The sequence below is a fragment of the Vanellus vanellus genome (assembly GCF_965231255.1).
Source record: "Vanellus vanellus genome assembly, chromosome: 1".
NCBI classification, from domain to species: domain Eukaryota; kingdom Metazoa; phylum Chordata; class Aves; order Charadriiformes; family Charadriidae; genus Vanellus; species Vanellus vanellus.
The window spans coordinates 219,017,043-219,039,115 of record NC_138905.1 but is presented as its reverse complement, the minus strand read 5'-3'; the positions used below and the strand labels follow the sequence as shown (position 1 = coordinate 219,039,115).

At 46.1% G+C, this 22,073-nt stretch overlaps 1 protein-coding gene across 1 annotated transcript; it reads right to left on the bottom strand.

The window, feature by feature from the left end:
• Window positions 1–217: 217 nt before the first annotated feature.
• Window positions 218–21,249, bottom strand: GDPD4 (glycerophosphodiester phosphodiesterase domain containing 4; the record flags this gene model as incomplete). Its single annotated transcript, XM_082498768.1, has 15 exons — window positions 218–249; window positions 1,105–1,187; window positions 2,771–2,853; window positions 3,907–4,054; window positions 5,285–5,442; window positions 6,252–6,476; window positions 7,032–7,182; window positions 8,025–8,107; window positions 8,452–8,597; window positions 10,172–10,265; window positions 12,602–12,700; window positions 13,445–13,504; window positions 19,184–19,277; window positions 20,336–20,439; window positions 21,067–21,249. 15 exons carry the CDS (start codon window positions 21,247–21,249, stop codon window positions 218–220), a joined length of 1,743 nt encoding a protein of 580 aa, XP_082354894.1.
• Between the last annotated feature and the right edge of the window lie 824 nt (window positions 21,250–22,073).

Sequence of the window (22,073 nt, the reverse complement as noted above, 5' to 3'; positions counted from 1 at the left end):
GCACGGGATTGAAAGGAAGATTGTAGGAGAAGCAGCTCGGTGCTCATCTCCAGCAGGGTCATGGAGGCAAATGGCTCCTTCTCACCAGGCAGATCTGAGCCCTCCCAGCTGTCCCCCTTGGCAGGTTGGTGTTCACATTGCAGGAAGGGGCAACAGGGGAGGGTTTGCTCTCCAGTCCTCATCGAGATGGCAGGTCCGCATCCCTTCCCTGCCCATATCAGGCCATGACAGCAGGCATGTCACTGAGCTCTGGAAAAGGGGACACACAGTGAGCTACCGAAATATCTGCAGTGGTTTCACCAACCATCACAAGCAAACAGAACCGGGCTGAAAAGACGTGCAGCATTTTGTCTGGATGATAGAGTTCCATGGGTGCAGAAACCTGGTGCATGGGAGGGTTCCCAGCCAATCCCACCCTGCCTTGCAGACCCAAGAGTCCTCAGCACCTCCGGGCTCTCTTTTCACAGCATCGCAGAGTAACGCATGTTGGAGGGGACATCTGGAGGCCTCTGGCCTAACCTCTGCTTGAAGCAGGGCAAATTACATTGGGCTGCTCAGGGTTTTGAACGTCTCTGAAGGTGGATATTCCCCACCTGTCTGGGCCCCTGTTCTAGTCTCTGACCACCGTCACAGGGAAGACTTCTTTTTTTCTCTTTATATCTGGTCAAAATTTCCAAGGTTGCAGCTTGTGCTGTTGTTACTGCACATCCAAGAAACATCTGACTCTATCTTCTCTACACCCTCCCATTAGATGGTTGCAGACACTGATAAGACATCCCTTGATTTTCTCTTCCACTGTGCAAACCCAGATCTCAAATGATTTGTCCTCCAGCTTGGTGGCCCCACTGAGCTCACTCCCATTTGTCACAATCTGCTTGGTGCTGGGGAGCGTGAAGTGGACCCAGTGCCTAGACGTGGCCTCACCAGTGCTGAACAGAGGGAAGAAATCACTGCCACCTGCCCCTGAGACTGAGACAACCCAAGACGCAGTCATCCTTCACCACAGCATGGGCAGCCATCACCAACCCATCCATCAAGACCCTGGTGCCACCACGGAGATGGTCTAAGCAGGATGCGGTTCACGGCTCTCCTTGCCCTACTCACCTGTCCTGAACTTGTTGTAGGTGCCGCTCTCCAGCATTGGGCCACCATCATGGGCACAGCAGGAAAAACTCCGCTCTCGCCACCTGCATGGGGCAAAATATCTGGGTCAGGCCACTGCTTGCTGTGGTTCCCCTCACAGCCCCCTGGTGCCCTGGACACATTTTTTCTACTTTGACAGGGCAAGAATCACCCTGGTATTTTGCAATTTGCTCAGGTCCTTTACCAAGAAGGAACTCCAGTGCATGACTGATGTCTAACCATGCACACTTCATGTGTGCAACAGTGTTTTGAAGACAACTTTGTGACTAAGCCCTGTTTTCTAAGGAATATTTAAAGGCTGAGAAGCCCCAGAAAGCTGCTGGTTCCTAAGCAGCCAGGGAAATCTAAAAATTGTGATTTTTGTGCATTCATAAACCTGATTAACAAGACCACGCAGGGCTCTCAGGCACTGCTGATGGCCCTTCATTCCCAGCAGGGCTGAGAAAGGCCTTGCTGCCATGCCAGCCCAGAAGGGGTTGTTATTTGGCTGGATCAGAAACACCTTCAGGACCCTGGGAAACGCGCACACAAACGTGCCTGTATAGCTGCTAGTTCATCACCTGGCCATTCTGCAGCTAGTGCGTTTCTCCATCCTCGTGGAGCAAAATTAGAGCTTCCACCCTTTCCCATGCCAAAACAAGTCACGGTTGTAAGCAACCCAGACTGCTCACCCAGGAGCTTCCTAGACTTTCTCCTTGCCATCACCTGCAGCACAGTTGTGCTGCCAGCACCCCTGCAGAAAATACCCCTCGACTGGCTGGTCTGGTCCTTCCACCCATCCACAGCTGGGCAGCTGAAGAGCATCTTCTCTTGCAGCTTCTGCTTGTTGTTACTGCACATCCAAGAAACATCTGACTCTATCTTCTCTCCACCCTCCCATTAGATGGTTACAGTCAGTGATAAGATGCCCATTGACCTTCTCTTCCACTGTGCAAACCCAGATTTCAAACGCCTGATCCTCCAGCTTGGTGGCCCCTGCATCTCCTGCTTTCCTTGGTCACCACTGGGATAAAAGCACAGGCAAGTTCCTCATCCAACCATGGCAGAGTGGAGCATCCATCAGCCTGACCTGCTGAGTGAGCCTGGCCTATGAACCCCAGATTTCCCAATTATTAAACAGAGGTAATGTCTTTGACAGCATGGGAGGAGACAAAGTGTGGTGTCTGTGACACACTCAGACATTTTCATCTGGGAAGATGGATTTCCTCAGGGACTCTGGCATATGCAGACAGAGAGACACGGGGTGCTCAAATATTAACATTGAGAGCTTTCCTCCTAAGTCAGTCCAATGCAACAGTGTCTAAATAGTAATAACAGCAAAATCAGTCCCTTTCAAGCCCATCAGCATCGATAACTGGTCTGTGTTTTTACTGTAAATCCACCAGGTCTCCACTGAATCCTGATGGTAGATGATGCCTGAGCTGCCAAAATGAAAGGGAAAATTAAAGCAAGCAGGAGAAGCAGAGAGGTTTTAGGAGAATTTCAGGGCTTTCTTCTAGTTCCTGAAGGGAAAAGTAATGTTCTCAAGAGTAGTTTTAACCTTTCAGGTCACCTGAAAGCATCCCTCCTTCCCTCTACCTGGCACAAAAGATCAGGTTAGGATGGCCATTAGCAACTTGGTAGTTACCAGTGCAGAGCAAAGATGAGCGAGATGAGGAGCACAGAGGTCAGATCTGTCAGGATCCACATGATGTTGTACTGCTGCGGAGTCTGGAAGAGAACAACAGAGGATGTGTCGACCACCAAAGACCCCAAAATATGCAAAAAAGTTGCTCAAGCTTTTTCTTGCTGCTCCAATATGGCCATTCAGCTGCCTGGTTTGCATGTGCGGTAACATCTCTCAGGTGTTTAAAGCACTTGGTGGCATTTCATTTGGTGGCCACTCATCAGTGTGTGTTGGTGCCAAGAAGATTGTACCATAACACAGTGAATGTAACAGGGAACTCTTGTTTGTACAGGCAGGCCTGTGTTTAGCTCACCCTGCTTCCCTCCAACATTAATGTCAATTGGTGGCATCTCACTTTCCCTTGAAAAACTGTCCTGTAGTGAACACCTCAGAGGGTCTGGGATGGCTCCTGCTTTAAGTCTAAGAGCATCTGAAGATTCATCCTTAGACTGGACCTCCACCCACCCTCATAATGGACTGAAACACTGCAGTTGTCTGGATGGGAACACCGTAAAATCAAGAGTGTGAAGCTACTTATTCAAAGTAGTAACCTTTAGGCTGCAGGGACTCTGGTGGGACCAGTGCTCCAGGTGCTCCTTAGCCCTACAGGTTGTCTAAGGCAGAATAGGGAATAGAGAAAATCGTCCCAGCAAGGAAAGATTATTTCTATGGTTGTTTCCCTCGGGCTTGTGGAACAAGACCAAGTTTGAGAAGGGCAGTGTGAAGCCCTGGGAAATGAGAAACTTCGGTCATCAATAAAGTGCTTCAAAAGCTTAGAAATGTAAATCCTCATGCATCAGCTTGTGCCCTCAAAGGCCCTTAATTTCTCCCCGCGCAAGTCTCAATATGGATTCTTTTCCCTCATCTCAAGGCCTAATTTGCAAATCGTAACGGGCAGGGAGCCATGAGAAAAGAGGAGAAGGGTATCGTGATACCTGAAATGGCTCAGAGATTCCAGCTAAGCCACGTTTCCACTCCGGTCCTTTTCATGCTAAGGGTCTTTTAGCCATGCATACACTGGCCCGTGGTCTCCAAAGATAATCATGAACATCCCAACCCTACTTCCTACCCCTGGGAGGGGGAGGATTCTTGCTTACCATGAGGAATAGTGGCTGGCTGAGATTTTTCAGAGTGTGGACGGCATTGGTGGTCACAGAGTGTGCCCCAGAGCACCACGCCAGGGAGAAAAGCCATGGCTCATTGACCACATAGAGGTTGGTGGTGATGTTTGCCGCAGCATATATCCTTTAAAAGACCAAAAGGCAAGAGCTTTCATTAAGAAATGCAAGGAGGTTAGTACTTCCTTTGGACTGAATCAAGGAGAGACAGAAGCTTTCAGCCAATAATTAATCATTCGCAATTGGCCAATACAGAATAGATGACCTGCTGGAAGCAAGTGCAGTTGAAATGTCCAAAGGTCAAAACTTTGCTTACCCTTCTGCCATATGAATCAGTGTAATGATGCGTTTGTAATCTCCCAATAGTGTGTTCAAAACCACCTCGAAGCTGGCAACTCGTTTGTTATGTTTGCTACATCAACTCATCATTTTTCCAGTCCCTATAAACTACTGAAACTTAGTATGAAGTAAGATCATACTCTGTATGCTGATAAAGGAGTGTATCATCAATATCAGCATTTGTAAATCTACTTAGGATCTACCCAGGGTTTACCCAAATGGAACTACTTAGGATTTTACATCCTATGAAAATTATCATTGAGAAAGCACGAACATTACTCTCATCTAAAGGAATAAACTTTTTCTTATCTTCTTGTTTTAAAATTAGATTTCAATGTTTTTGTGCACAGGAAAGAGCAAAAAATCCTAATTACAAAAGGAGAGCTAGACAGGTAATACTGTTTGGGATTTCTTTTCTTTTTTTTTTTTTTTTCTTCTTTTTTTTTTATATAAGAGAATCATTTTTGAAACTCCTGCAATGAATGTGGAGCCTCCCATTGGAGAGATGACATTTTCAGTGTGTCACAAGCAACAGACTACTGGTAGTAACAGAGACAAGAAATGAAGTCTCCAAAACACTATCTACAGGAGTGTGATGGTCTCTCACCACAGCTCTATGCACACACACTGATGGTTGTCAAGAGCCATGAGAGGTTAAATAGTTGTTCATTCTCCATAGTTCAGTGTTGGTGGGACTGGGGATGGCAGGAACAGAAAGACAAGAAATCAGGAGACAGCTGTGTTCTCTACTCAGAAGTTCCTCAGATCCTGGTCAAGTAAGTATGGACTTGGGGTCAAGTGGGTGCAATTACACATGCTACCTGTCGGTCACATGCAAGGTCAACAGTAGGAGTGAACTGCAGTCCTGCACCCCTAAAATGCAACCGGGATGGCCACTCGATCTAAAGAAGCTCCTTCCAAAATGCTACAGATCCTGGAGCTGGTCACTGGAGGGAGACATTGCCACGTGCATGAGGCAAACCCACCGACTGTACGTGGGGTTGAAACTGCAACCTACCGGATATCTTCACTGGACATTTCGGTGTAGGCCAGATTGAGTTTGACAATATTATCCATCAATAGGTCTTCAACTGGGGCCTTAGTGCCCATTGTCTGCTGAAACCCGGGAGCAACAGACTGAACAAGGGACCTCATGTCATTCTCCAGCCATAGGACCTGCAGGCAACAAGAGGACCCAGTGAATTCCCAACAGACCTACTAATATGCCCTGCCCTTCACAGAAACCCGGTAAAGATAACATCTTGAGGGGCTTAACTCAGCCTGTCAGATTACTTGTTTCTTTCAGTGATCAAAGAATATTTGGATGCAGAGTTAAAACCGGCAAGTCACTTTCATCAAGAAATAAGCGTTCACTGTTCCTTGCTTATCAACTTGAAATCAGTGAGTACGTTTCACACAGCCCAACAAAAGATGCAGTGTTTGAAATGAATGAAAAGACAGCTTTCGTTTATGGGGAAAGCAAGAGAAAATATTCTGTTCTCCCATTCTCCCAGCATGGGAGAAGAGATCTTCAACAGACACAGATTGGCGTAACTCCCCGGACATCGATGGGTGCAGAACATGATCCACAGGAGTTTAGCATTCATCCATTGCCAAGGGAAGGAGGAAGGCAAAGAAACCTCCCAACTCCACGTATTTTAATTTAAGCCAGGAATTTCTGTGCAATATATTAAAAAAGTACGGGTGGCGGGGAGTAGGCTGCCGATTATTACAATGATGAAAGGATGCCTTTTGGGGGCTAAGGCATCCGCTGGTACATACACTGACTTATTTCCCTGTGCTGTTGCAGCGTTACACCATTTTGTACCCGCTGAGGAACCAATAGCAGGAATATAATCCAAATGATGTCTTAAGCAAAACGAAAGGGGCTACACTTTACGCAGGTGAAGTGATGCAGGGTATGACCCCAAAGTCCCAATTCGGAGAGCACAAAAAAGGGGTATAGAGGAGTGATGCCATCATACCAGATGAGGTCTAATCCCTGACTCGTTGAGGATGACTTCCAGTGTTCTGTTGATCCACGAGTTCCTGTAAGGATGTTTCTCTGGAGGGCGGTAGAGATCAAATATCACAAGTTTATCCTGACTGTCTGCGAGGCGCAAGAAATTACTTAGCCTGTAAATGGACTGATTCATTGCCTGGTTTTGATCTGCCCTTGACAGTGAGCCCATGCATGAAAATGGTTTGTCCTAGAAATAAACAGATATAAAAAGGGAAATCAATCAGGCGGTCGCCTCTGAGAGGCAGCTGCATGCAAAAAACTCGTATCTCTAAGAGGGAAAAAGTTTGACACCAGCCCTCAGCAGGTGAGGATATTTTCTTTTGATTACCTCTTCTACCCGAGAAACAGAGGAAATTAACCCGGGCTGTGATGACACAGCTTCTGAGACCTAAATTGCATAGTTCACAGCTAGCTCTGCCATGCTTCTCTGTCCTGCTGTGTTAGCTGTGACTTTTATACACAGCAACTTGCACAGGTAGCTCTTGTCTTCTTCCCCCAGCCCATGTGTTCTGCTGCTGCCATCATAAGGAGCCATGAGAACACCCACCAGCTGATTCTTATAGGTGTCCTAAGCCTAAAGACCAACCGGACAAAGCAAGAAGACCCCAACTGAAGGATTTTTACTGACTTCTTTGAGTTTTAGCTCAGTCAATAGTTCCTCTCCTAACATTCATGCTACTGAGTAGTAGCCAGTTGGTGTCTCTTCCACGTCCATTTAATGATAGTCCTTTATGGCGCTTACCTTAAGGAACCATGTTCCAGCATTCAACTCCTGCAGAGTATCCCAGGAAAATAAGGCGGCATTTTGAGCAGTGTCATTGGGGTAGACCTCCTTGATGTTAGTTGTCCTCCTCAAGGTGCTGTCATGCATGAGGAAAGGAACCCCATCATAACTGTTGGAGAGCAAGAGTTCAGGTCACCTGGGGTGCAGGTTTGTTCATGGCATGAGCAGACTCATGCCAGGTCAGAAGAATATGTGGGCCACCATGAATGCAGCAGTATGGCCTCCCTCAGTGCAAAGGGTGGGATAGCAAGAAAGGGTGAGGCTCAAGACACCAGGTTATTTCCAGCTTTAATACTACTGGGTGACCTTGGAGAAGTCATGCCTGTCTGTGCCTCAGTTTCCTCAGGGGCAAAGTGGAAATGGTGCCATTTATGCCTGCCAGCCCCCCCAAAGAATGGATAGTAACTTATGGTTGAAATCTCTTTTTGGTGACACCAAAGTAGTTCTATGAGTTTCAGGGGACTGAAGTCTAAATGGAGAGTGATGGAAAGTCAAAATTTTATCTTCTACATTATTAGAACATTTAAGCATTAACTTTTTTTTCATTCAGTGCCTGGAAACTGCTCAACCTGCACAGCATGTTAGCAATTCACGCCAATGGGTCCCCCAAACGAAGGCAATTAAAGGTCTAATAATTAGTACAATGCTGCCAAAAGCCTGAACACAATTTTCTGTTGGGTTTGTAGGCCTGATACAACCCTCTCTGTAGCCTGGAATCAGACTAAGGTAGGGACTTGTCCTTATACTCTGCAAAGCGTTTAAAATATACTGTAGACATAATGATTGTTAAATCAATAGCTACAGCTTATTGACTTGCCTCAGAACAACCGTGCCCTCCAGCCTCTATCATCACGCGCCAACTGAGGGACCCTGTCCCAGCCATCAGTAAAACCTAATTGCCTCTTAGAAGCAGCAGCGTATATTCCGAGAGATGCGATGTTTTCTCCTTACCTAATGGTGACATCTGTTTCAAGACCATCCCCACCATGTTCAATTGTCTTCAGAAATGACATCTCAGTGTTTTCTGGTGCCAGCTGAAAAAAAAAAAGCACGAGCAGGTCATTTTCAAACACACTCTGGAGGACTCTATAAGTACTTTCTGTTTCTTTGTAACACCTCTGGCTTTTATTAAGGGAACATCATTATCTCGTTAAAGTCTACTGCGTGTTTTCTTCCACTTTAGCCACCAAACCCATCTAGTCCCTCAGGAGCAGCGTTATCCTTGTTAGCAAACCCATGCAGTGATGCCTTTGGCATGCAGTTCCGAACGGAAATGTCTCCCCTTCCACCCTCCACAGGTTTCATGGAAAAAAATAGATGATGAAGGTAGCAAGACACAGGATGAAGAAACGATGTAAAATAATTACTCCAGACCTACCATTGGTGCTCCACGGTGTCCAATGAGGGCTGGCTTTGGTCCAAGTGTCCCCATCTCTCTGATGCAAGGAGAGTACATCCCCAGAGGTATCAAGAAAAGAAAGAGAAGGATAGCCAGGTATGGACCAACAATTATCACCTGAACAACTGCAAGAGTTTGAAGGAGGAAGGCTAGAGTTAATCCATGTGGTAACATACGGGTTTGCCTCGCGGCTTGACTTTTAATACAGCCCTCCAGCTAAGTAGCTGTTGGGTTTTGTCCCATCCCTTTTTCCATCACTTCTCCCCCTAATTTTCACTTTCTCTCTAAACAATGCAACCCAGGAAAACAAACTGGTCAAAGGAAGGACATGGGCTGTCTGAATCAGAACTGCAGACTTTGTGCTTTAATTACATCTCACTATGCCTTGCAGCAAAACATGGCCTTAATTTCTTTTTCTTCAGAGGTGGTGCAATGAAATATCCCCCATCTCTAGAAAAACAATCCTCAACAGAAGCATCCTAATTTTTTTCTTACTCAGATAAAAACAAGCAACATTTCCAAGTTTCATTCACAGTGACGAAGAGGAGTATCCTTTCTCCTTCAACTATATTACATCACCTTAAGGTGAAAACTTCCCTGGTTCATTCAGATTGCTGTCAGCGACCTTCTGTTTGTGACCTACAGAATCCTACAGACTCTGGCTGCGTGGGTATTGCATCTCAGAAACTTGGAAACTCATTACCTAGGGTCTTCTCTGGAGTCTGTTGACACATTGCCCAAGAGACCCAGGAGCCTTCACCTCAGGGAACAAAACAGTTCCTCTGAGAAATGAGCACCTGTGCACCGATATCTCTTTCTTGAATGGGTACCACCACCCCTCTGCACGTTGTGCCAGTGGCTCTGAAGGAACTGAGCTTACACTAAGCCAATGGATTGACCTGAGAGTCCATTAGGCATGGTGGACTCTCATGTCTAGGGTCCCAGCATACTCCCCCCACCCCAATCTCTCCAGCTGTAGTTCAATAAGAAAAATCTTGGGCAGGAAAAAAAAAAATATCTTTTCACCAGAACATTCTGTTTGTGATTTTAATTACAAATCAACATCTGCAGATTAGTGTCATGTAGATAATTCTGACTATATGAAGAGACCGGGTCAGAGAAAAACAGCCGGTCCCAGAGCCAGGCTCTTCTGGAGTTGTTCCTGGCATCTGGCCTTGTCCTTACACTATCTGGTCACACTTCTTGGAGGTGGACAGGGACTTCCCATGGGATAACACTGGAACTGATCAAAAAGCTCTTTCCCATATCTCAGCTGGCTTCTCCTGAGACGCACTAGTCTGAAGTGGATTGACTGGACTGGAGATCCCTTCTGAGACAGCGAAGCTGAGTATAGCAAGCAAAAGTCAGCCAAGAGAGCTGCCACTGGTTGCTTTCTCCCACAGAGGGCTGAACAAATTTCCATGCATGACTGAGAAGACTCCTCCATCTCAGGGCAGGTCACTGCGTTGGTATAGGCCAAAATTGTGCAAGGGAGCGTGCAAACCAGCAATACACCTGGACAGCCACAGGACGGTGCACAGAAAAGTCCCAGACCCACTAATTTCCCTGGGATACACAGAAGTTAAAAGTCTCCCCCAGTTGGAGTGCAGGTGTAGGAGGAAGGGGCTCCTGCATGCCTGTTTCCCACACTGGTATACATTTTTTGTCATACAGGGAGCAGGAAGCAGAGCTACTGTACCTTTCTTATCTGCTCTGATGGCATGAAGAGCCACAGGCCAGGACAGGAGGACCATGATGGCTATTGCCCCAATGTGGAGATAGGGAGCTGTGATCTGGCAAGGAGAGAAAAGGACTTTAGTCAAAGGATGAAGTGTGGAGACAGATGGAAACAAACCCCACCACAGCTACAGCCATCCACATGGATGGATGGGCTCCTGCTGCAGGTACCAGCAGTTCAACCTCTCTCCCACACCTGTGTTGGATCCACCAAACACCTCTGGAGTTGAAGGAGAGATGTATACCCCCAGCCAGACCAGCCACCCGGGCTGAGGAGCGCTCCCCACCACGCTACACAGCTCTCCTTTCTCCTAAGTCAGATGAAGGGGACATGGCTGTCATCATCCATGAGGACGCGATTGCCTTTACTGCTATGCCATAATCTGTAAGCATCTTCTAGGGAGCAACCAGTTTAATCCAATCTAACCCAACCCAATCCAATCCCTTCCAGGTGATAGTCATCTCCATATCACACTGCAGCTAAATCATTAAACTGATGTCAGCAAACCTGAGTGATAAAACATAGTATTTATAACTGCATGGAACCAACTATTGTGGTATAAGAGTAGTAGTTAATCTGGTACATGTCTGATCATGGACTTTATTAGACTCATATACATCCTGCTGTACCTAGTTTCACATATTATCAATATATTACAGAAAAATCATTCATTTTCATTTATTTCAAAGCATTTAATTCACTTGCATTAGGGCTAATTGCTTTTTTCTCTTTTTTTTTTACTTTTAACTCAATGTGTAGATATTTTTCTTGATTTACTAACACAAAATGATAAATTCATTTAATGCTTATGATATATTAGATAACAGCTATTGCTGGACAGATATAGTAATTGGACTTGATTTCTTTCACCCTAAGGATCAAACAAGAAGATCAGAAGCTAAGAATCACTTTTGTGCTTAATATGAATGCATGAGCAGAGCTGGAAACTGAGCAGAAATAGTTTGTCACTTGTACAGACACTGAATGGATGTTGGTATGACACACTTTTCTTAAAACTAGGCAAATCTGACAAAGAAACTAGTCCATCATTTTCTCATGCTCATCAGAGCCCCGTGGCTTCTGTTCCAGCTAGAGCTGAGAGTTATTAAAGTATGCGCTAGGAAAGAAAGCTATCCAGATGTAAGCCTTTCCTATTGCTTAGTCCATGCCCGATTCTCTAAGTTGGAAGGGTTGAAGAAAGCAGCAGTCACTGAGAGATGTTATTGCATGTGATCCCATCTGCCCCAGACACTCGATGCCAACACCTTTCGATCAGAAGCAGGATTCAGTTGCGTAAACAGAGGTGCCATCTGAGATGTCCAGGATATTTGAGATAGCTTTGCAGGGCTTAGTGACACGACACAGGATCTACAAGAGATTCACGTCCTTTGGGAACAGTAGCAGGAGGCCATGTGAGCATCTCAAAGGGCATGAACACCCAAAATAAACAGCACCTATGGGGAACCCGAAGGCTCTTGTGTCTCCTTCTCCTCATCTGCCTCCCCTGGTGTCTGTAAGGGGCAGGGGAAGCTGACGGTTCCTCACTACCTTTACCAGTGCACATCTCAGTGGTTACCAAACTCTGTAGAGCAGGAACATGCAATTGACTGCACCCCACAAACACCACATCTGTGATTCCTCTTCCAATCCATATGCATTGCTGTCCCAACATTCACAAGCAGTAAGCCACATGGGGGAGAGGTGATAGGCCAAATGACGTCTGCAAGGCAGCCGTGTAGTCAAAGGCTACCTACTTGTTCCTTCCCAATACATGTGGCAACCTGGATGCTCACTAAACAGCACTGGGCAGCTCTTGCCTCTGTCTTCAGATCTGGTGAGAGTTGAGGAGGCCAGCAGACCATGACGCTGACCTTCTGCAGCCCACAGGTTGTCCCACCTGACACCAGCATTCCCCACCTGCTCCCCAAAAACTCAGTGCTGTCCTGCCCTCAAGCGATGAAGTTCTTCTGAGTCACAGAAGGCTGAAATTGTGCTAATGCTAAAGCTGCTGAACTGGCAGGAGCTGATTGCAGCTCCAGCAACCTTGCCAGCCAAAGCAGTATGATTTACTTGGCCTGGGCACCTGCAAATTAACAGTACACCTACAATATTTAAAAAAAAAAAAAAAAAAAAAAAGAAAGAAAAGGATGTGAATTCCCAAATTGAGATACGTTACATCAAACAGGTAGCTTGAAACTCAGCTTCAGGTTTTGGCTTCCTTTCTCCCAACAGGAATTGTTAAGTCATGATAAAAGTTTATTCAAAACCACATACCCTGCCAGGAAAACCCATGTCAAAAACACCCACCATATGGAATATTTTCTACCAGTTACCACAAATTACTTCCATAAGCAAGTTCTTCTTTCTAACACACCTCCCAGCCCCTCTTACCTGGAACGACAGGCGGACGGTTTTCCATTGATCTCCCCAGAGTACCGATAATATGAAGAGGGCTGTGATAGAAAAGCCCAGGACAAGAAAAGTTCCAATCTGGGAAGGCAAAGAAGACATAAATCAGCTTCATCATTTCTGCACAGGGCGTGCCATCCATTTGCCTCACAGGCTTATTGAAGTAGTTTGAACTCGATAAGTTTGGGCTGCATGAGCTTGACCATGCCAGTTTAGAGACAGAGAGATCTAATGGGACTAAAACCAGACCAACAGTGCTACTGATCGGCTTTTCTGTATGGCAAGACTCATCTTAAGAGTTGGGTACCCAACTAAGTCATGCCTTGGAAAAGCCAGCTTTCTCTTCTGCAGACATAGCAGCCACTTTTTTCACTGCTGCTGGAGGCTGCTACAGAAAATTACACTGTGCTTCTCATGGAAACTTTGCTTTTGTCTTCATGTTACCACAGGTAGACATGTCAAATATAGACATCTTCACCTGAGTGAGTCACTGCAGGCTCCTTTTAGAGTCAGTGGAGGAAAAAAAAAAAAAACAAAACGGTACTTTAGGTGTGATTCATCTCATCTTAATTTAGATGTCTGACCAGCTGGGTGAATTGCATCCTCAGAGGATTCATTTCTCTCCACTGACTGCAAAGGGAGTTTATGTGATCAGCTCAGGAGCAGCTATCATCCTCACGGGTATCTAAAGCCTCCTGAGGTCAAGCTCTTCCCTCTCTTCCTTCTCTCCTGTAATCTAAGATGGTTTTCATACAGAGAAACACCACAGATTCAATTGGTTTAAAGCGTGGATTGGAGTTACCAGAAAGCCCTGGCTCTCCCCACCTTGTGACTCCAGTGTAGGTACAGCTGCTGACCTTCTGCAAGCAAACACATCGCGAGGACCTGGGGAATCAAGAAGAGATTGTTTGCATCCCAGTAGAAGATGGTGAAGTGTGTTCGGTGAGGTACTTTTGGAATTATTTTTGTGTTGGGAAGTCACTTGACACTAGGTCTTCCTGCATAACATCAAGGCTGTTAGCAGGACAGGTGTATGGAGAAAAGTGTTTATTGCTACAGTAAAAATGCTTCTGAAATACCAAGCACATATCAAGGCTGCTCTGCAGGATCAAAGCCCTTTCATGGGTGACAAATAATTGGGCAATTTGGGGTACACACTTCTAATGACTTTTCTTTGCGAGTACAAATTCTGAATAAGAAATGATGGCCAGGGTCAACTGCTCTGGAAGGAACCAACACAGCCTTACCTGTTTTCTGTGCGTTTGCTGTGATTGGAGGCATATCAACCATGGGAGAGAGGCCAGGGACTAAAAAAATGCCTCCAAAGCACCACAAAAATACAGAGCAGACACCAAAGGAGACAATGCTTCCACAGTAATCACAGGAAACACAACAGACAGGCACATATCAGAACAAGGAAAACTGCCTTGGAGATTAAAACGCTCTATTTTTCAGTGGCTGGCACTTTCCTTGCCCCCGATGGCAAGAAGGAGCCTTTGGGGAGGTTTTCTGTGAAGCACGAAGCAAACCCCAGCCAGGGCAGGGGACAAACCGAGGACCCTTGAACAGCAAGAAGGAAAGGATGAAGAAAGCCAGTCCACAGCTCTGATGGAGAGTTTCCTCAAGTTGTCCCAGGCCTAAGCAGCCAATGAACCTGGTGATGAATTTCACTGGGAGAAGTACCTTGCTGCCGTTAAAACGCACAGGTCTGTGCTCAGGGACCTGAGTGCCTGGGGCAAGCTTCCCACCACTCTAATGGACAGTTTGGGGACCAGTATCACCAGATATCAGGGTTAAAAGAAAATTATCTGTTCATAGACATCAGCACTCCACTGAGAAGGTTCATTCAGGATGCAGGTCTCTCCAGACTGTAACACAGTGGGATTGTGTGAAAGCAGGACACACGGATTTAGGGGAAGGGGCTCTGCCCTCCCAAAACGCAACTACAAAAGAACATAAGCTGTTTCCATCTGGCTACAAACATGCTCTCCTTCTCAGATCGTGCTGATTTGAAGTGAGACGTAAGCTTAGCAGAGAATACAGATCAGCTTTTAAGCGCTTCTTGACACGTTAGCCTCCTTTAATCGAATCCTACACCCAGTACATGGTGAGTAACCGTGGGAGCACTTCAGAGAGAATTGAATTACTGCTGAAGATCTTAAGCCAACCCCATCTAAACAAGCTATTTCAGGGAAAGGAAGAAAAAAGACACTTTGCTCCTTTTCTGCAACCAAGACCTGGTCCTTGCCTAAGGTACAGCCAAACATTTCACAGGCCAGACTCTCCCCTGCTACTGCTGTATAACTTTTGTATGAATGATGCATCACATCTGTGAATGCCATCGAAGGGTGAGCTCATTTTTATGGATGGAAACAACACCTTCTTATCAGCTTACAAGAATAATCACCAAGTTTCATCCTCAGAGGGTGAAGAAGGAACTCTTGCCGTTTCACCACTGGTCACTGTAGGAGAACACATCTTGATGGACCAGTGAGCTGATGTGACGTGGACAAGGTCTATCCTCTGTGTGCTCTGGTGCAGTTAGCTTGAGTTTTCTTTGCTTTCTGTGTATCCCTGAAGCTTAACATCTCAAGCCATAATAACCTAGCTTCATCCTGCTCCTTAAAATCTGCCTCAGGACCTGTCCAATATGCTCTTCCATGGAGAGCAGCGGCCTTTAGCAATGTCCCATAGGCTCGCACCTAGAGCAGAACTTCCTCAGCAGAAGCAAGTCTGGCTCTTCCAAACTGCTTCCACACTTAACCTGGGATTGTCTGATACGAGTACACAGACGTGGGTTTAGGTGACCAATAAGTGTCTGAGTATTACTGCTGAGGCTAGAGCTGAGGTCCCTCTTGCCAGCCCCAACATGTCCCTGAATCTTACAGTCTCCAACACTTGCATTCTTCTCTTCTTTAGTATGAGGTGCAGAAGCGTCACCCCTCCACCGTTTACCTGCAGAGTGGTAACTGAGGGATGCTTCCCAGTGGCAGGAGAAATGGATTCGCTACGAGGGAAATTACACTTCTTTCTCCCTCTTTTTGTTTGGACCTAAAAAAAGCACTGACCACAAGGCTATGCAGCAAAAGGATGGACAATAGACCCTTAACCCCACTCAGCTTCAGCATGGGAATGACCTTGTGCTGATTTCAGTACTGTTGGTGAGGCTTAGGCAGGCTCTGAACCTACCACTGCAAGGACGTGGAGGCACCTAAAACATCTGCTTGCTTAGGTATTCACAACAGTAGAATTCAGGTCCCTACATTCACTTTCTGGCAAAAATGCAGCAACTCAGAACTTCTCTGGTACCCTAGCGTCTCAGGGATGGAGGTTTGAGATCACTTTTTGAACTTCAGCTCCAATGTACTATTTTGAGTTCTTTCTTAGCCTACAGATGCAGAGGCCACAACACACCTGAACCTCTTTATATTGTACAGTCACAAGTCACCTCCTCAAAACCCTTGAAACAAACATGATTGAACTGCAGAGAGGAAAATATTATGTTGGTGTTTAAAGACTGAACAAGAACAGTTTTTTCTTCTCCACTGAGCATGAACTGCTCTGCAATTAGACCCCTCAGCTTAACCTTTTAGCTCTAATGGGGATGAGAAAATCGTCTTGCAGAGTGATAACAATTGAATTAATTGAAACTGATTGTCTGAAAATATTACAATGATGCATGCAGACGGAGACCGTCTTTGTGCAGACAGCAAGTGCTTTGTTGTGTATTGTTTTGTTCAGCCACTGGTGGCCGGTAGGCAGAAGAGTGTTTGCTTCAGTGCTTCACAATAATGTCATGGAAGCAGGCTTGCAGGCTCCAGTTGGGTGCCATCATTAAGGAATAGGGCATGGTGTTCACAAACAAAACCAGACCAGCCACTGGTTGCTATAAAATCTCTCTGCTCCAACAAGGGCATCAATGTGATGGGCTGCTGATGCAAAACATTACAAAGAAACAGTGCCTGGATGGAGGTCTCCAGTCATTCCTGCCACACATGCGACAACAGTCTCCATTCAACACTGGTCAACCAGAACATGGTATGTATTTCATTGTGGGGGCATCCTATTTGGCTATCAGTTGTCTGAAATGTATTAGAGCGATCCAGCTATCGTATAGCACCCACAATAATAGATTTATTTAGATGTGGAAGGGCTGAGTTGCACTTATTAGCCTGTGAGGCTCCCAGTGTTTTGCTGGGTGGTTCACCAAAGGCTACAGTGGAAGGTCAGACACTGTGACGGGGAAGCTCTGCAAACAGCGATGGAGGGGTGACTCCTGGCAGAGTCCTTCTCTGAAAGGAGCCCTGCTGGGATGAGCATGGCCAAGCCACAGTTGTCATCCAAAACCCTGCATGCAGGCATGTGACCTTCATGTCACCCCGCGTGCTTTGAGATAGTGGGAGCATGAATGGTGGTGTTGATTACTTTCCTTGCTCCCCTTTCCTTCAAGACCTAATCCTATTTAGATAACAGGTCTGACATTGTGGGGCGTTATGCATCCCAACGCCCACTGCCTAACATAGATGCATGCAGCAATCTTGCCAAATGAGACACGATGACATGGTGATGCAATCAAGCAGGGTCAGTGCCCTTAGAAAGAAATACACAATAGCTTTGGGTAGGTCACTTAACAGCTTCATGAAAGCAAGGAGCAAATGGGCCTTCACCACAAGGGCTGTCCCCAGAGCAGAGCCACCTCTGAAGTGTTTCTCTTGTAGGTCTGATAGTATCCGAATTCCTCGTGTTCTTTCAGGTTTATCTGTGTTTCAGCCTCCTGAGGCAGGCAAGAGCCGTTACCCTCATAAGATAGAACTGAGATGCTGAGAGGAGGGCGCGTCTTCAAAGCAAAGAGCGGGGCCAAGACTGAACTGAATCATGTAGGACATCAATTTTGTTTCGTGTTTTCCATCTACCCTTCTGGCTTCACTTTGTCCACCACCTGCCCTGATAGCTTGCAGCAATCACATCCATGCTGCCAAAGACATGAAACTCCTCTAAGAAAGTCCACTTCTTGGACACTGGTTGATGTTTGGATCCAGACAGAGCATGACCGACCTGACACACCATCCTCAGGAGTCTTCAGGCTCCTCAAGCCCAGGAAATCATATAAACTGCATTTCTAGCATGTGCTATGATGGGTCAACCTCTGATCCTGAGGTTGACCTCAGATCCACAGCCTGCTGAGGTCCAATCTCAGAGGTATCCATGTCACACAGGCATCTCTGGCAAAGCTCTGAGTGACCAAAGTAGCACTGTAGCTGCCAACCCACCCAGGCTGTCCCATGGCCACTGGGAAAGCCATTATTCGGCTTTACCGAATAACAGACATTGAGCCACCAAGGTGTCACAAAATCCTTGTAATTAAATATTGTTATTTGTCCTACTCAGAGCTCAGTTAGTCCACAGCATTATGACGCTATTGATTGCTGTGGGCATGGCCAAGCAGCTGTCCTATTTATCACTTTGGTATTTTATTGCTAGCACTAGAATGAAATCACTATTTATTTGTACTTCAGCAGGGACAAAGGACCCCAGAAACCTATTGTGTTAGCCACTGCATGAACAAAGCAAGAAAAGATTCCCTGCCATGAGCAATTTACAGACCGGCTACATGATGACACGTCAGGGAATGGGTAAGAACAGCAGGAACTGGTAAAAGCTGGTTGTCTTGGTCACAGAGGTGAGTCAAAGCCATAACCTCATCCTCCACACCTGGCATTTCAAAATGAAAGATGGAACAGGCTTGAGACTGAACGTGGACTCCAGTCCCTGGAGTTAAAGTGATTTCTTAGCCCATAGCTCTGGATGCAGAAGGTGGAAACACAGATGCAAATAGGTCTTTATTTGGGGGGTCCCTATGAGTGAAAGGACAGGGAAAAAGGATGGCTAGGTAGAAATTTTGATAAACGCTTTGGTATGTTTCCACTAACCAAAGCACACAGCAGATCAGAATTCCAGAGAAAAGTTCACAGGATTTGGAAAAGTGAAGATTTCAGGAACATTGCCTCTTTGGGCATAAACTTCAGGAGCATTTTGTGACCACGTCTGTAACCTCTACCTGGAGACACACTCTCCAGAAAAGCAGAGAGAGTCAAGGCAGCTTCAGTGATAATGTTCCTCTTCTTCTAATGAGCATTTTTCTTCAGGATTTGAGGAATAACTCAGCTTTGATGACATATCAACACCACTACATGACTCGGAGCCCCATACTTCCCAGATGTCAAAAAACAAACTTTAGCTTCCCCTAAATCTAAATCCAGCTACTGCTGGCACATCTTCACTTGGGTTCAAGAAGAGACTGGACAAATTCATCAAAGGGAAATCATCAAGAGAAATCACTGAAACATCTGGCTCAGACCCCCGAGCTGAAACTGGTCATCCACTGGTGGACATGGGGAGAAAGTACCATAAATGTTCATAGTGTTCCCAGTCTCCCCCAGGTAGCCACTGTTTAGGGACCATCCATGGGGCTAGGCTGAACTTTGGTCTGACACATTAAAGCCATCCTTATATTTACCTTTTAGGACTATAAATCACAGTCAGCTTACAAGGGGCATTACTTACCAATAACAGCGTGATGTACGTGAACAAGATTGCAGCCACAATCAGGAGAACAAGAGACCAGAGAAACCAGAAGCCCATGTTCCCATAGTTATACCTAAAAAGCAATAAAATATTATAACAGGGTTTGTGTTTAGCACGTGGACTGGAGGGGAGCAATAGCCCTGTTCCTTGAAATCTTGAAATTTTCAAAGCAATAAAACAAAGAGGGAGGGGGGGACAAACTACCCTGTAACATGCAAAAGGGGTTAAGAGCCTCCTCCCCCAAATCTGGGATTGCATCAGCCACCGGACTAATACCCCAATGTGCTGGAGTGGTAAAATACAGGACCAAATTGATGGTCTTGTTCCAGAGAGTTCCCAGTCTGACTGTAAGATACAGCACCTTGCTGCAGACAAGGCAGCCTGGGGAAACAGTAAGATGACATGACTCCAGCCAACAGCCCACCTTGTCTGCCTGTGGTTATGTATGGCACGGCAGAAAAAAAGGGGATTTGAGTCAGGTTTTGAAGGAGAAAACACCAGCAAGCCGGAGGAGTGCAGAGGGATTGCCCAGGGAGAGAGAAGGGGAAGCTTTACTTTTTACCCAAAGGCTCCATAAGGATGAATAATATTATCACGCCTTTCCTCCCCATAATATTTGAGCTGTTTAAATTTAATTTTAGGGGCTAGATTTGCATAACTGTTACCTACGTACTGCAGAAGGAAAGGATTTGCATAAATCCCTGCCGGTTATTTCTTACTTTCGAGCCTGGGAACATGCAGTTCTCTTTGCAGTGAGATAGTTGGGCAGTGCCTCTGATGCCACATTTCCTCAGCAGGAATGGGGAGAGGGGGGGAAAGACTCAGAGAAGGAAAGGGAAGAGCTATTTAATCTCCTTCACGCACAATTTTTGTGATGATGACTCTCCCCTTTCTCCCAAATTCACATTTACACCTGAAAATTGTAGCCAAGCAAAGGGGAGAGCCTCAGCATCTCTGAAGTCACTGGATATTCAATTTGGATGCTGCAACCAAGAGCTTAAGGAGCCAAATCTTTGGCTCGTGGCTAAAGTGCCCTGCTGCAGCACAGCCGCCGGGGAGAGTGCTCATCTCTTCCCAGCCCCCCTGGGGACCTGCCCGAGGAGCGGAAGGGGAGGAAAAGCTGGTACTTACCAGTCAAAGTTATTGTAGTCATTTTTCGCTTCACCCCACATGTACAGAAAGATGAGAGAAAAGCAGAAAGCTCCAACGAGCAATGGGAAAAACACACATTCCCGCTGGAGTGGGAGAGGAAGGACACGCAGTCAGAGCCTCGTCTACCCCAAAGCAATCAGAGCAAATAGCAGATACTTTTAGGCTTTCCCTAAAACATACGGCTTGGTGTTGGCCTTCTTGAAGTAGATATGGAGAGGACTTCCCTCCCTGTCCCCTGTGACCAGGGGAGTGTCCCCAAAAGCGTACTCGGCACTATTTGTTTTTTGGGAAAACAGATCCCTTGACTTCACAAATGAGCAGGATTTTAATCACCTCACATGAGAGGGAATTGCACTATGCAGCAGCCCTCTTTGCAGTCCTTACTGCACAGCCATCCCAAATTTTCCTTCTTTAATTTGATCTTATGGCTTTGAGATGGTTCACTGGCCAGGAGGGTTTGGTGCAAGGTCCTTTCCTGCCACCACACATTTGATAGCTGCGTGGTGGCACAGACGAACTGAGCCTGCTATGGAAACACAGCAGTACATTGATCACTTAAAGCCAAAATCCAACAGCCTAACAGATTTCAGTGGTCTCCAAATGTTGTTGGGCAGGGACGCCTTTGGTGCATGACATCAACCACTTGTCAGCTTGGGCTGATCTATCGCTACACAGAAATCAACGTCTGTGATGATTTTGAGATAATTTACCGTCTTGCAGCAGCATTTCCCAGGCTCAGTCCTTCTGCGTTGGTACCGCTTCCACCGGCAGCTGTAGAAGCCAGCCAGGCAGGAGATGAAGGGCTGATGCTCATATCTCTGTAGCAAGTGCCGACGTACCACCTTCAGCTTCCCAAACTTGATCCTCTTGAGGCTGGTGGAACTGGCCTCCATCTGAGTGGCTTTATCTCATCTTCCTCCTGAAACGAGACGACAGGTTTGACGGGGAAACTGTGAAACCTCCTTTCCTTTTGGGTATGCTCTTCATATCAGAAAAAAGAGAGGAAGTTTTCTCAAGAGGATGCTGCAACCAGCAGGGAAGGGTGCTGAGGACACACCACCTAATTTTACATACCTAAGTGAGACGTCTAACAGAAAAGCATGGTCATTGCAAGTCCCCTCAGCAGTCCGTGGTGCTCCTGGTTGTAACTTAGGTGCTCTGAATCACCTCTGAGGGAACCTCTGCCTCCCTTTGACTATATAGGGAGCTCTGCGAAATGAAATCACTAACTTGAGCACTCTCTGTGGATTCTCAAATTATGTCAGATGAACCTGAGCCTGGGCTTAGCCATGGGAATTAATTCAGCATCACTGCGACCTGTCTGCAACCTGCTACCGATTTAACTAGCTCTTGTAGGAAAGGCACCAAAACTCTCTAGGTACACAGGTCTCTTGTCCCGGCAAAACTGCAGCACTACAGAAACTGATCCCATAAGAAAAAATTATTTCCTGGCTGAAATAGCACAATAGACAAGTAAAACCTGGCATGGTTTTTCAAGGGTAGAAAGAGTAGCTGTAAAGATGCACACACGGGAGACCTGTTTGGAATCAAGATTTTAAACAAAGAACTTGGTGGTAAAACACAAACGATGTAGTTAACAGCGAAGCAAATAGCAGAGGGAGTTGTGCCAGCAAAGAGCGGTTCACCCAGCAGGGCGCTATCAACACCGCAAGGAAAGATTTAGGAAAAAAGTCTTGCATTGGCATACAAAGAAGCA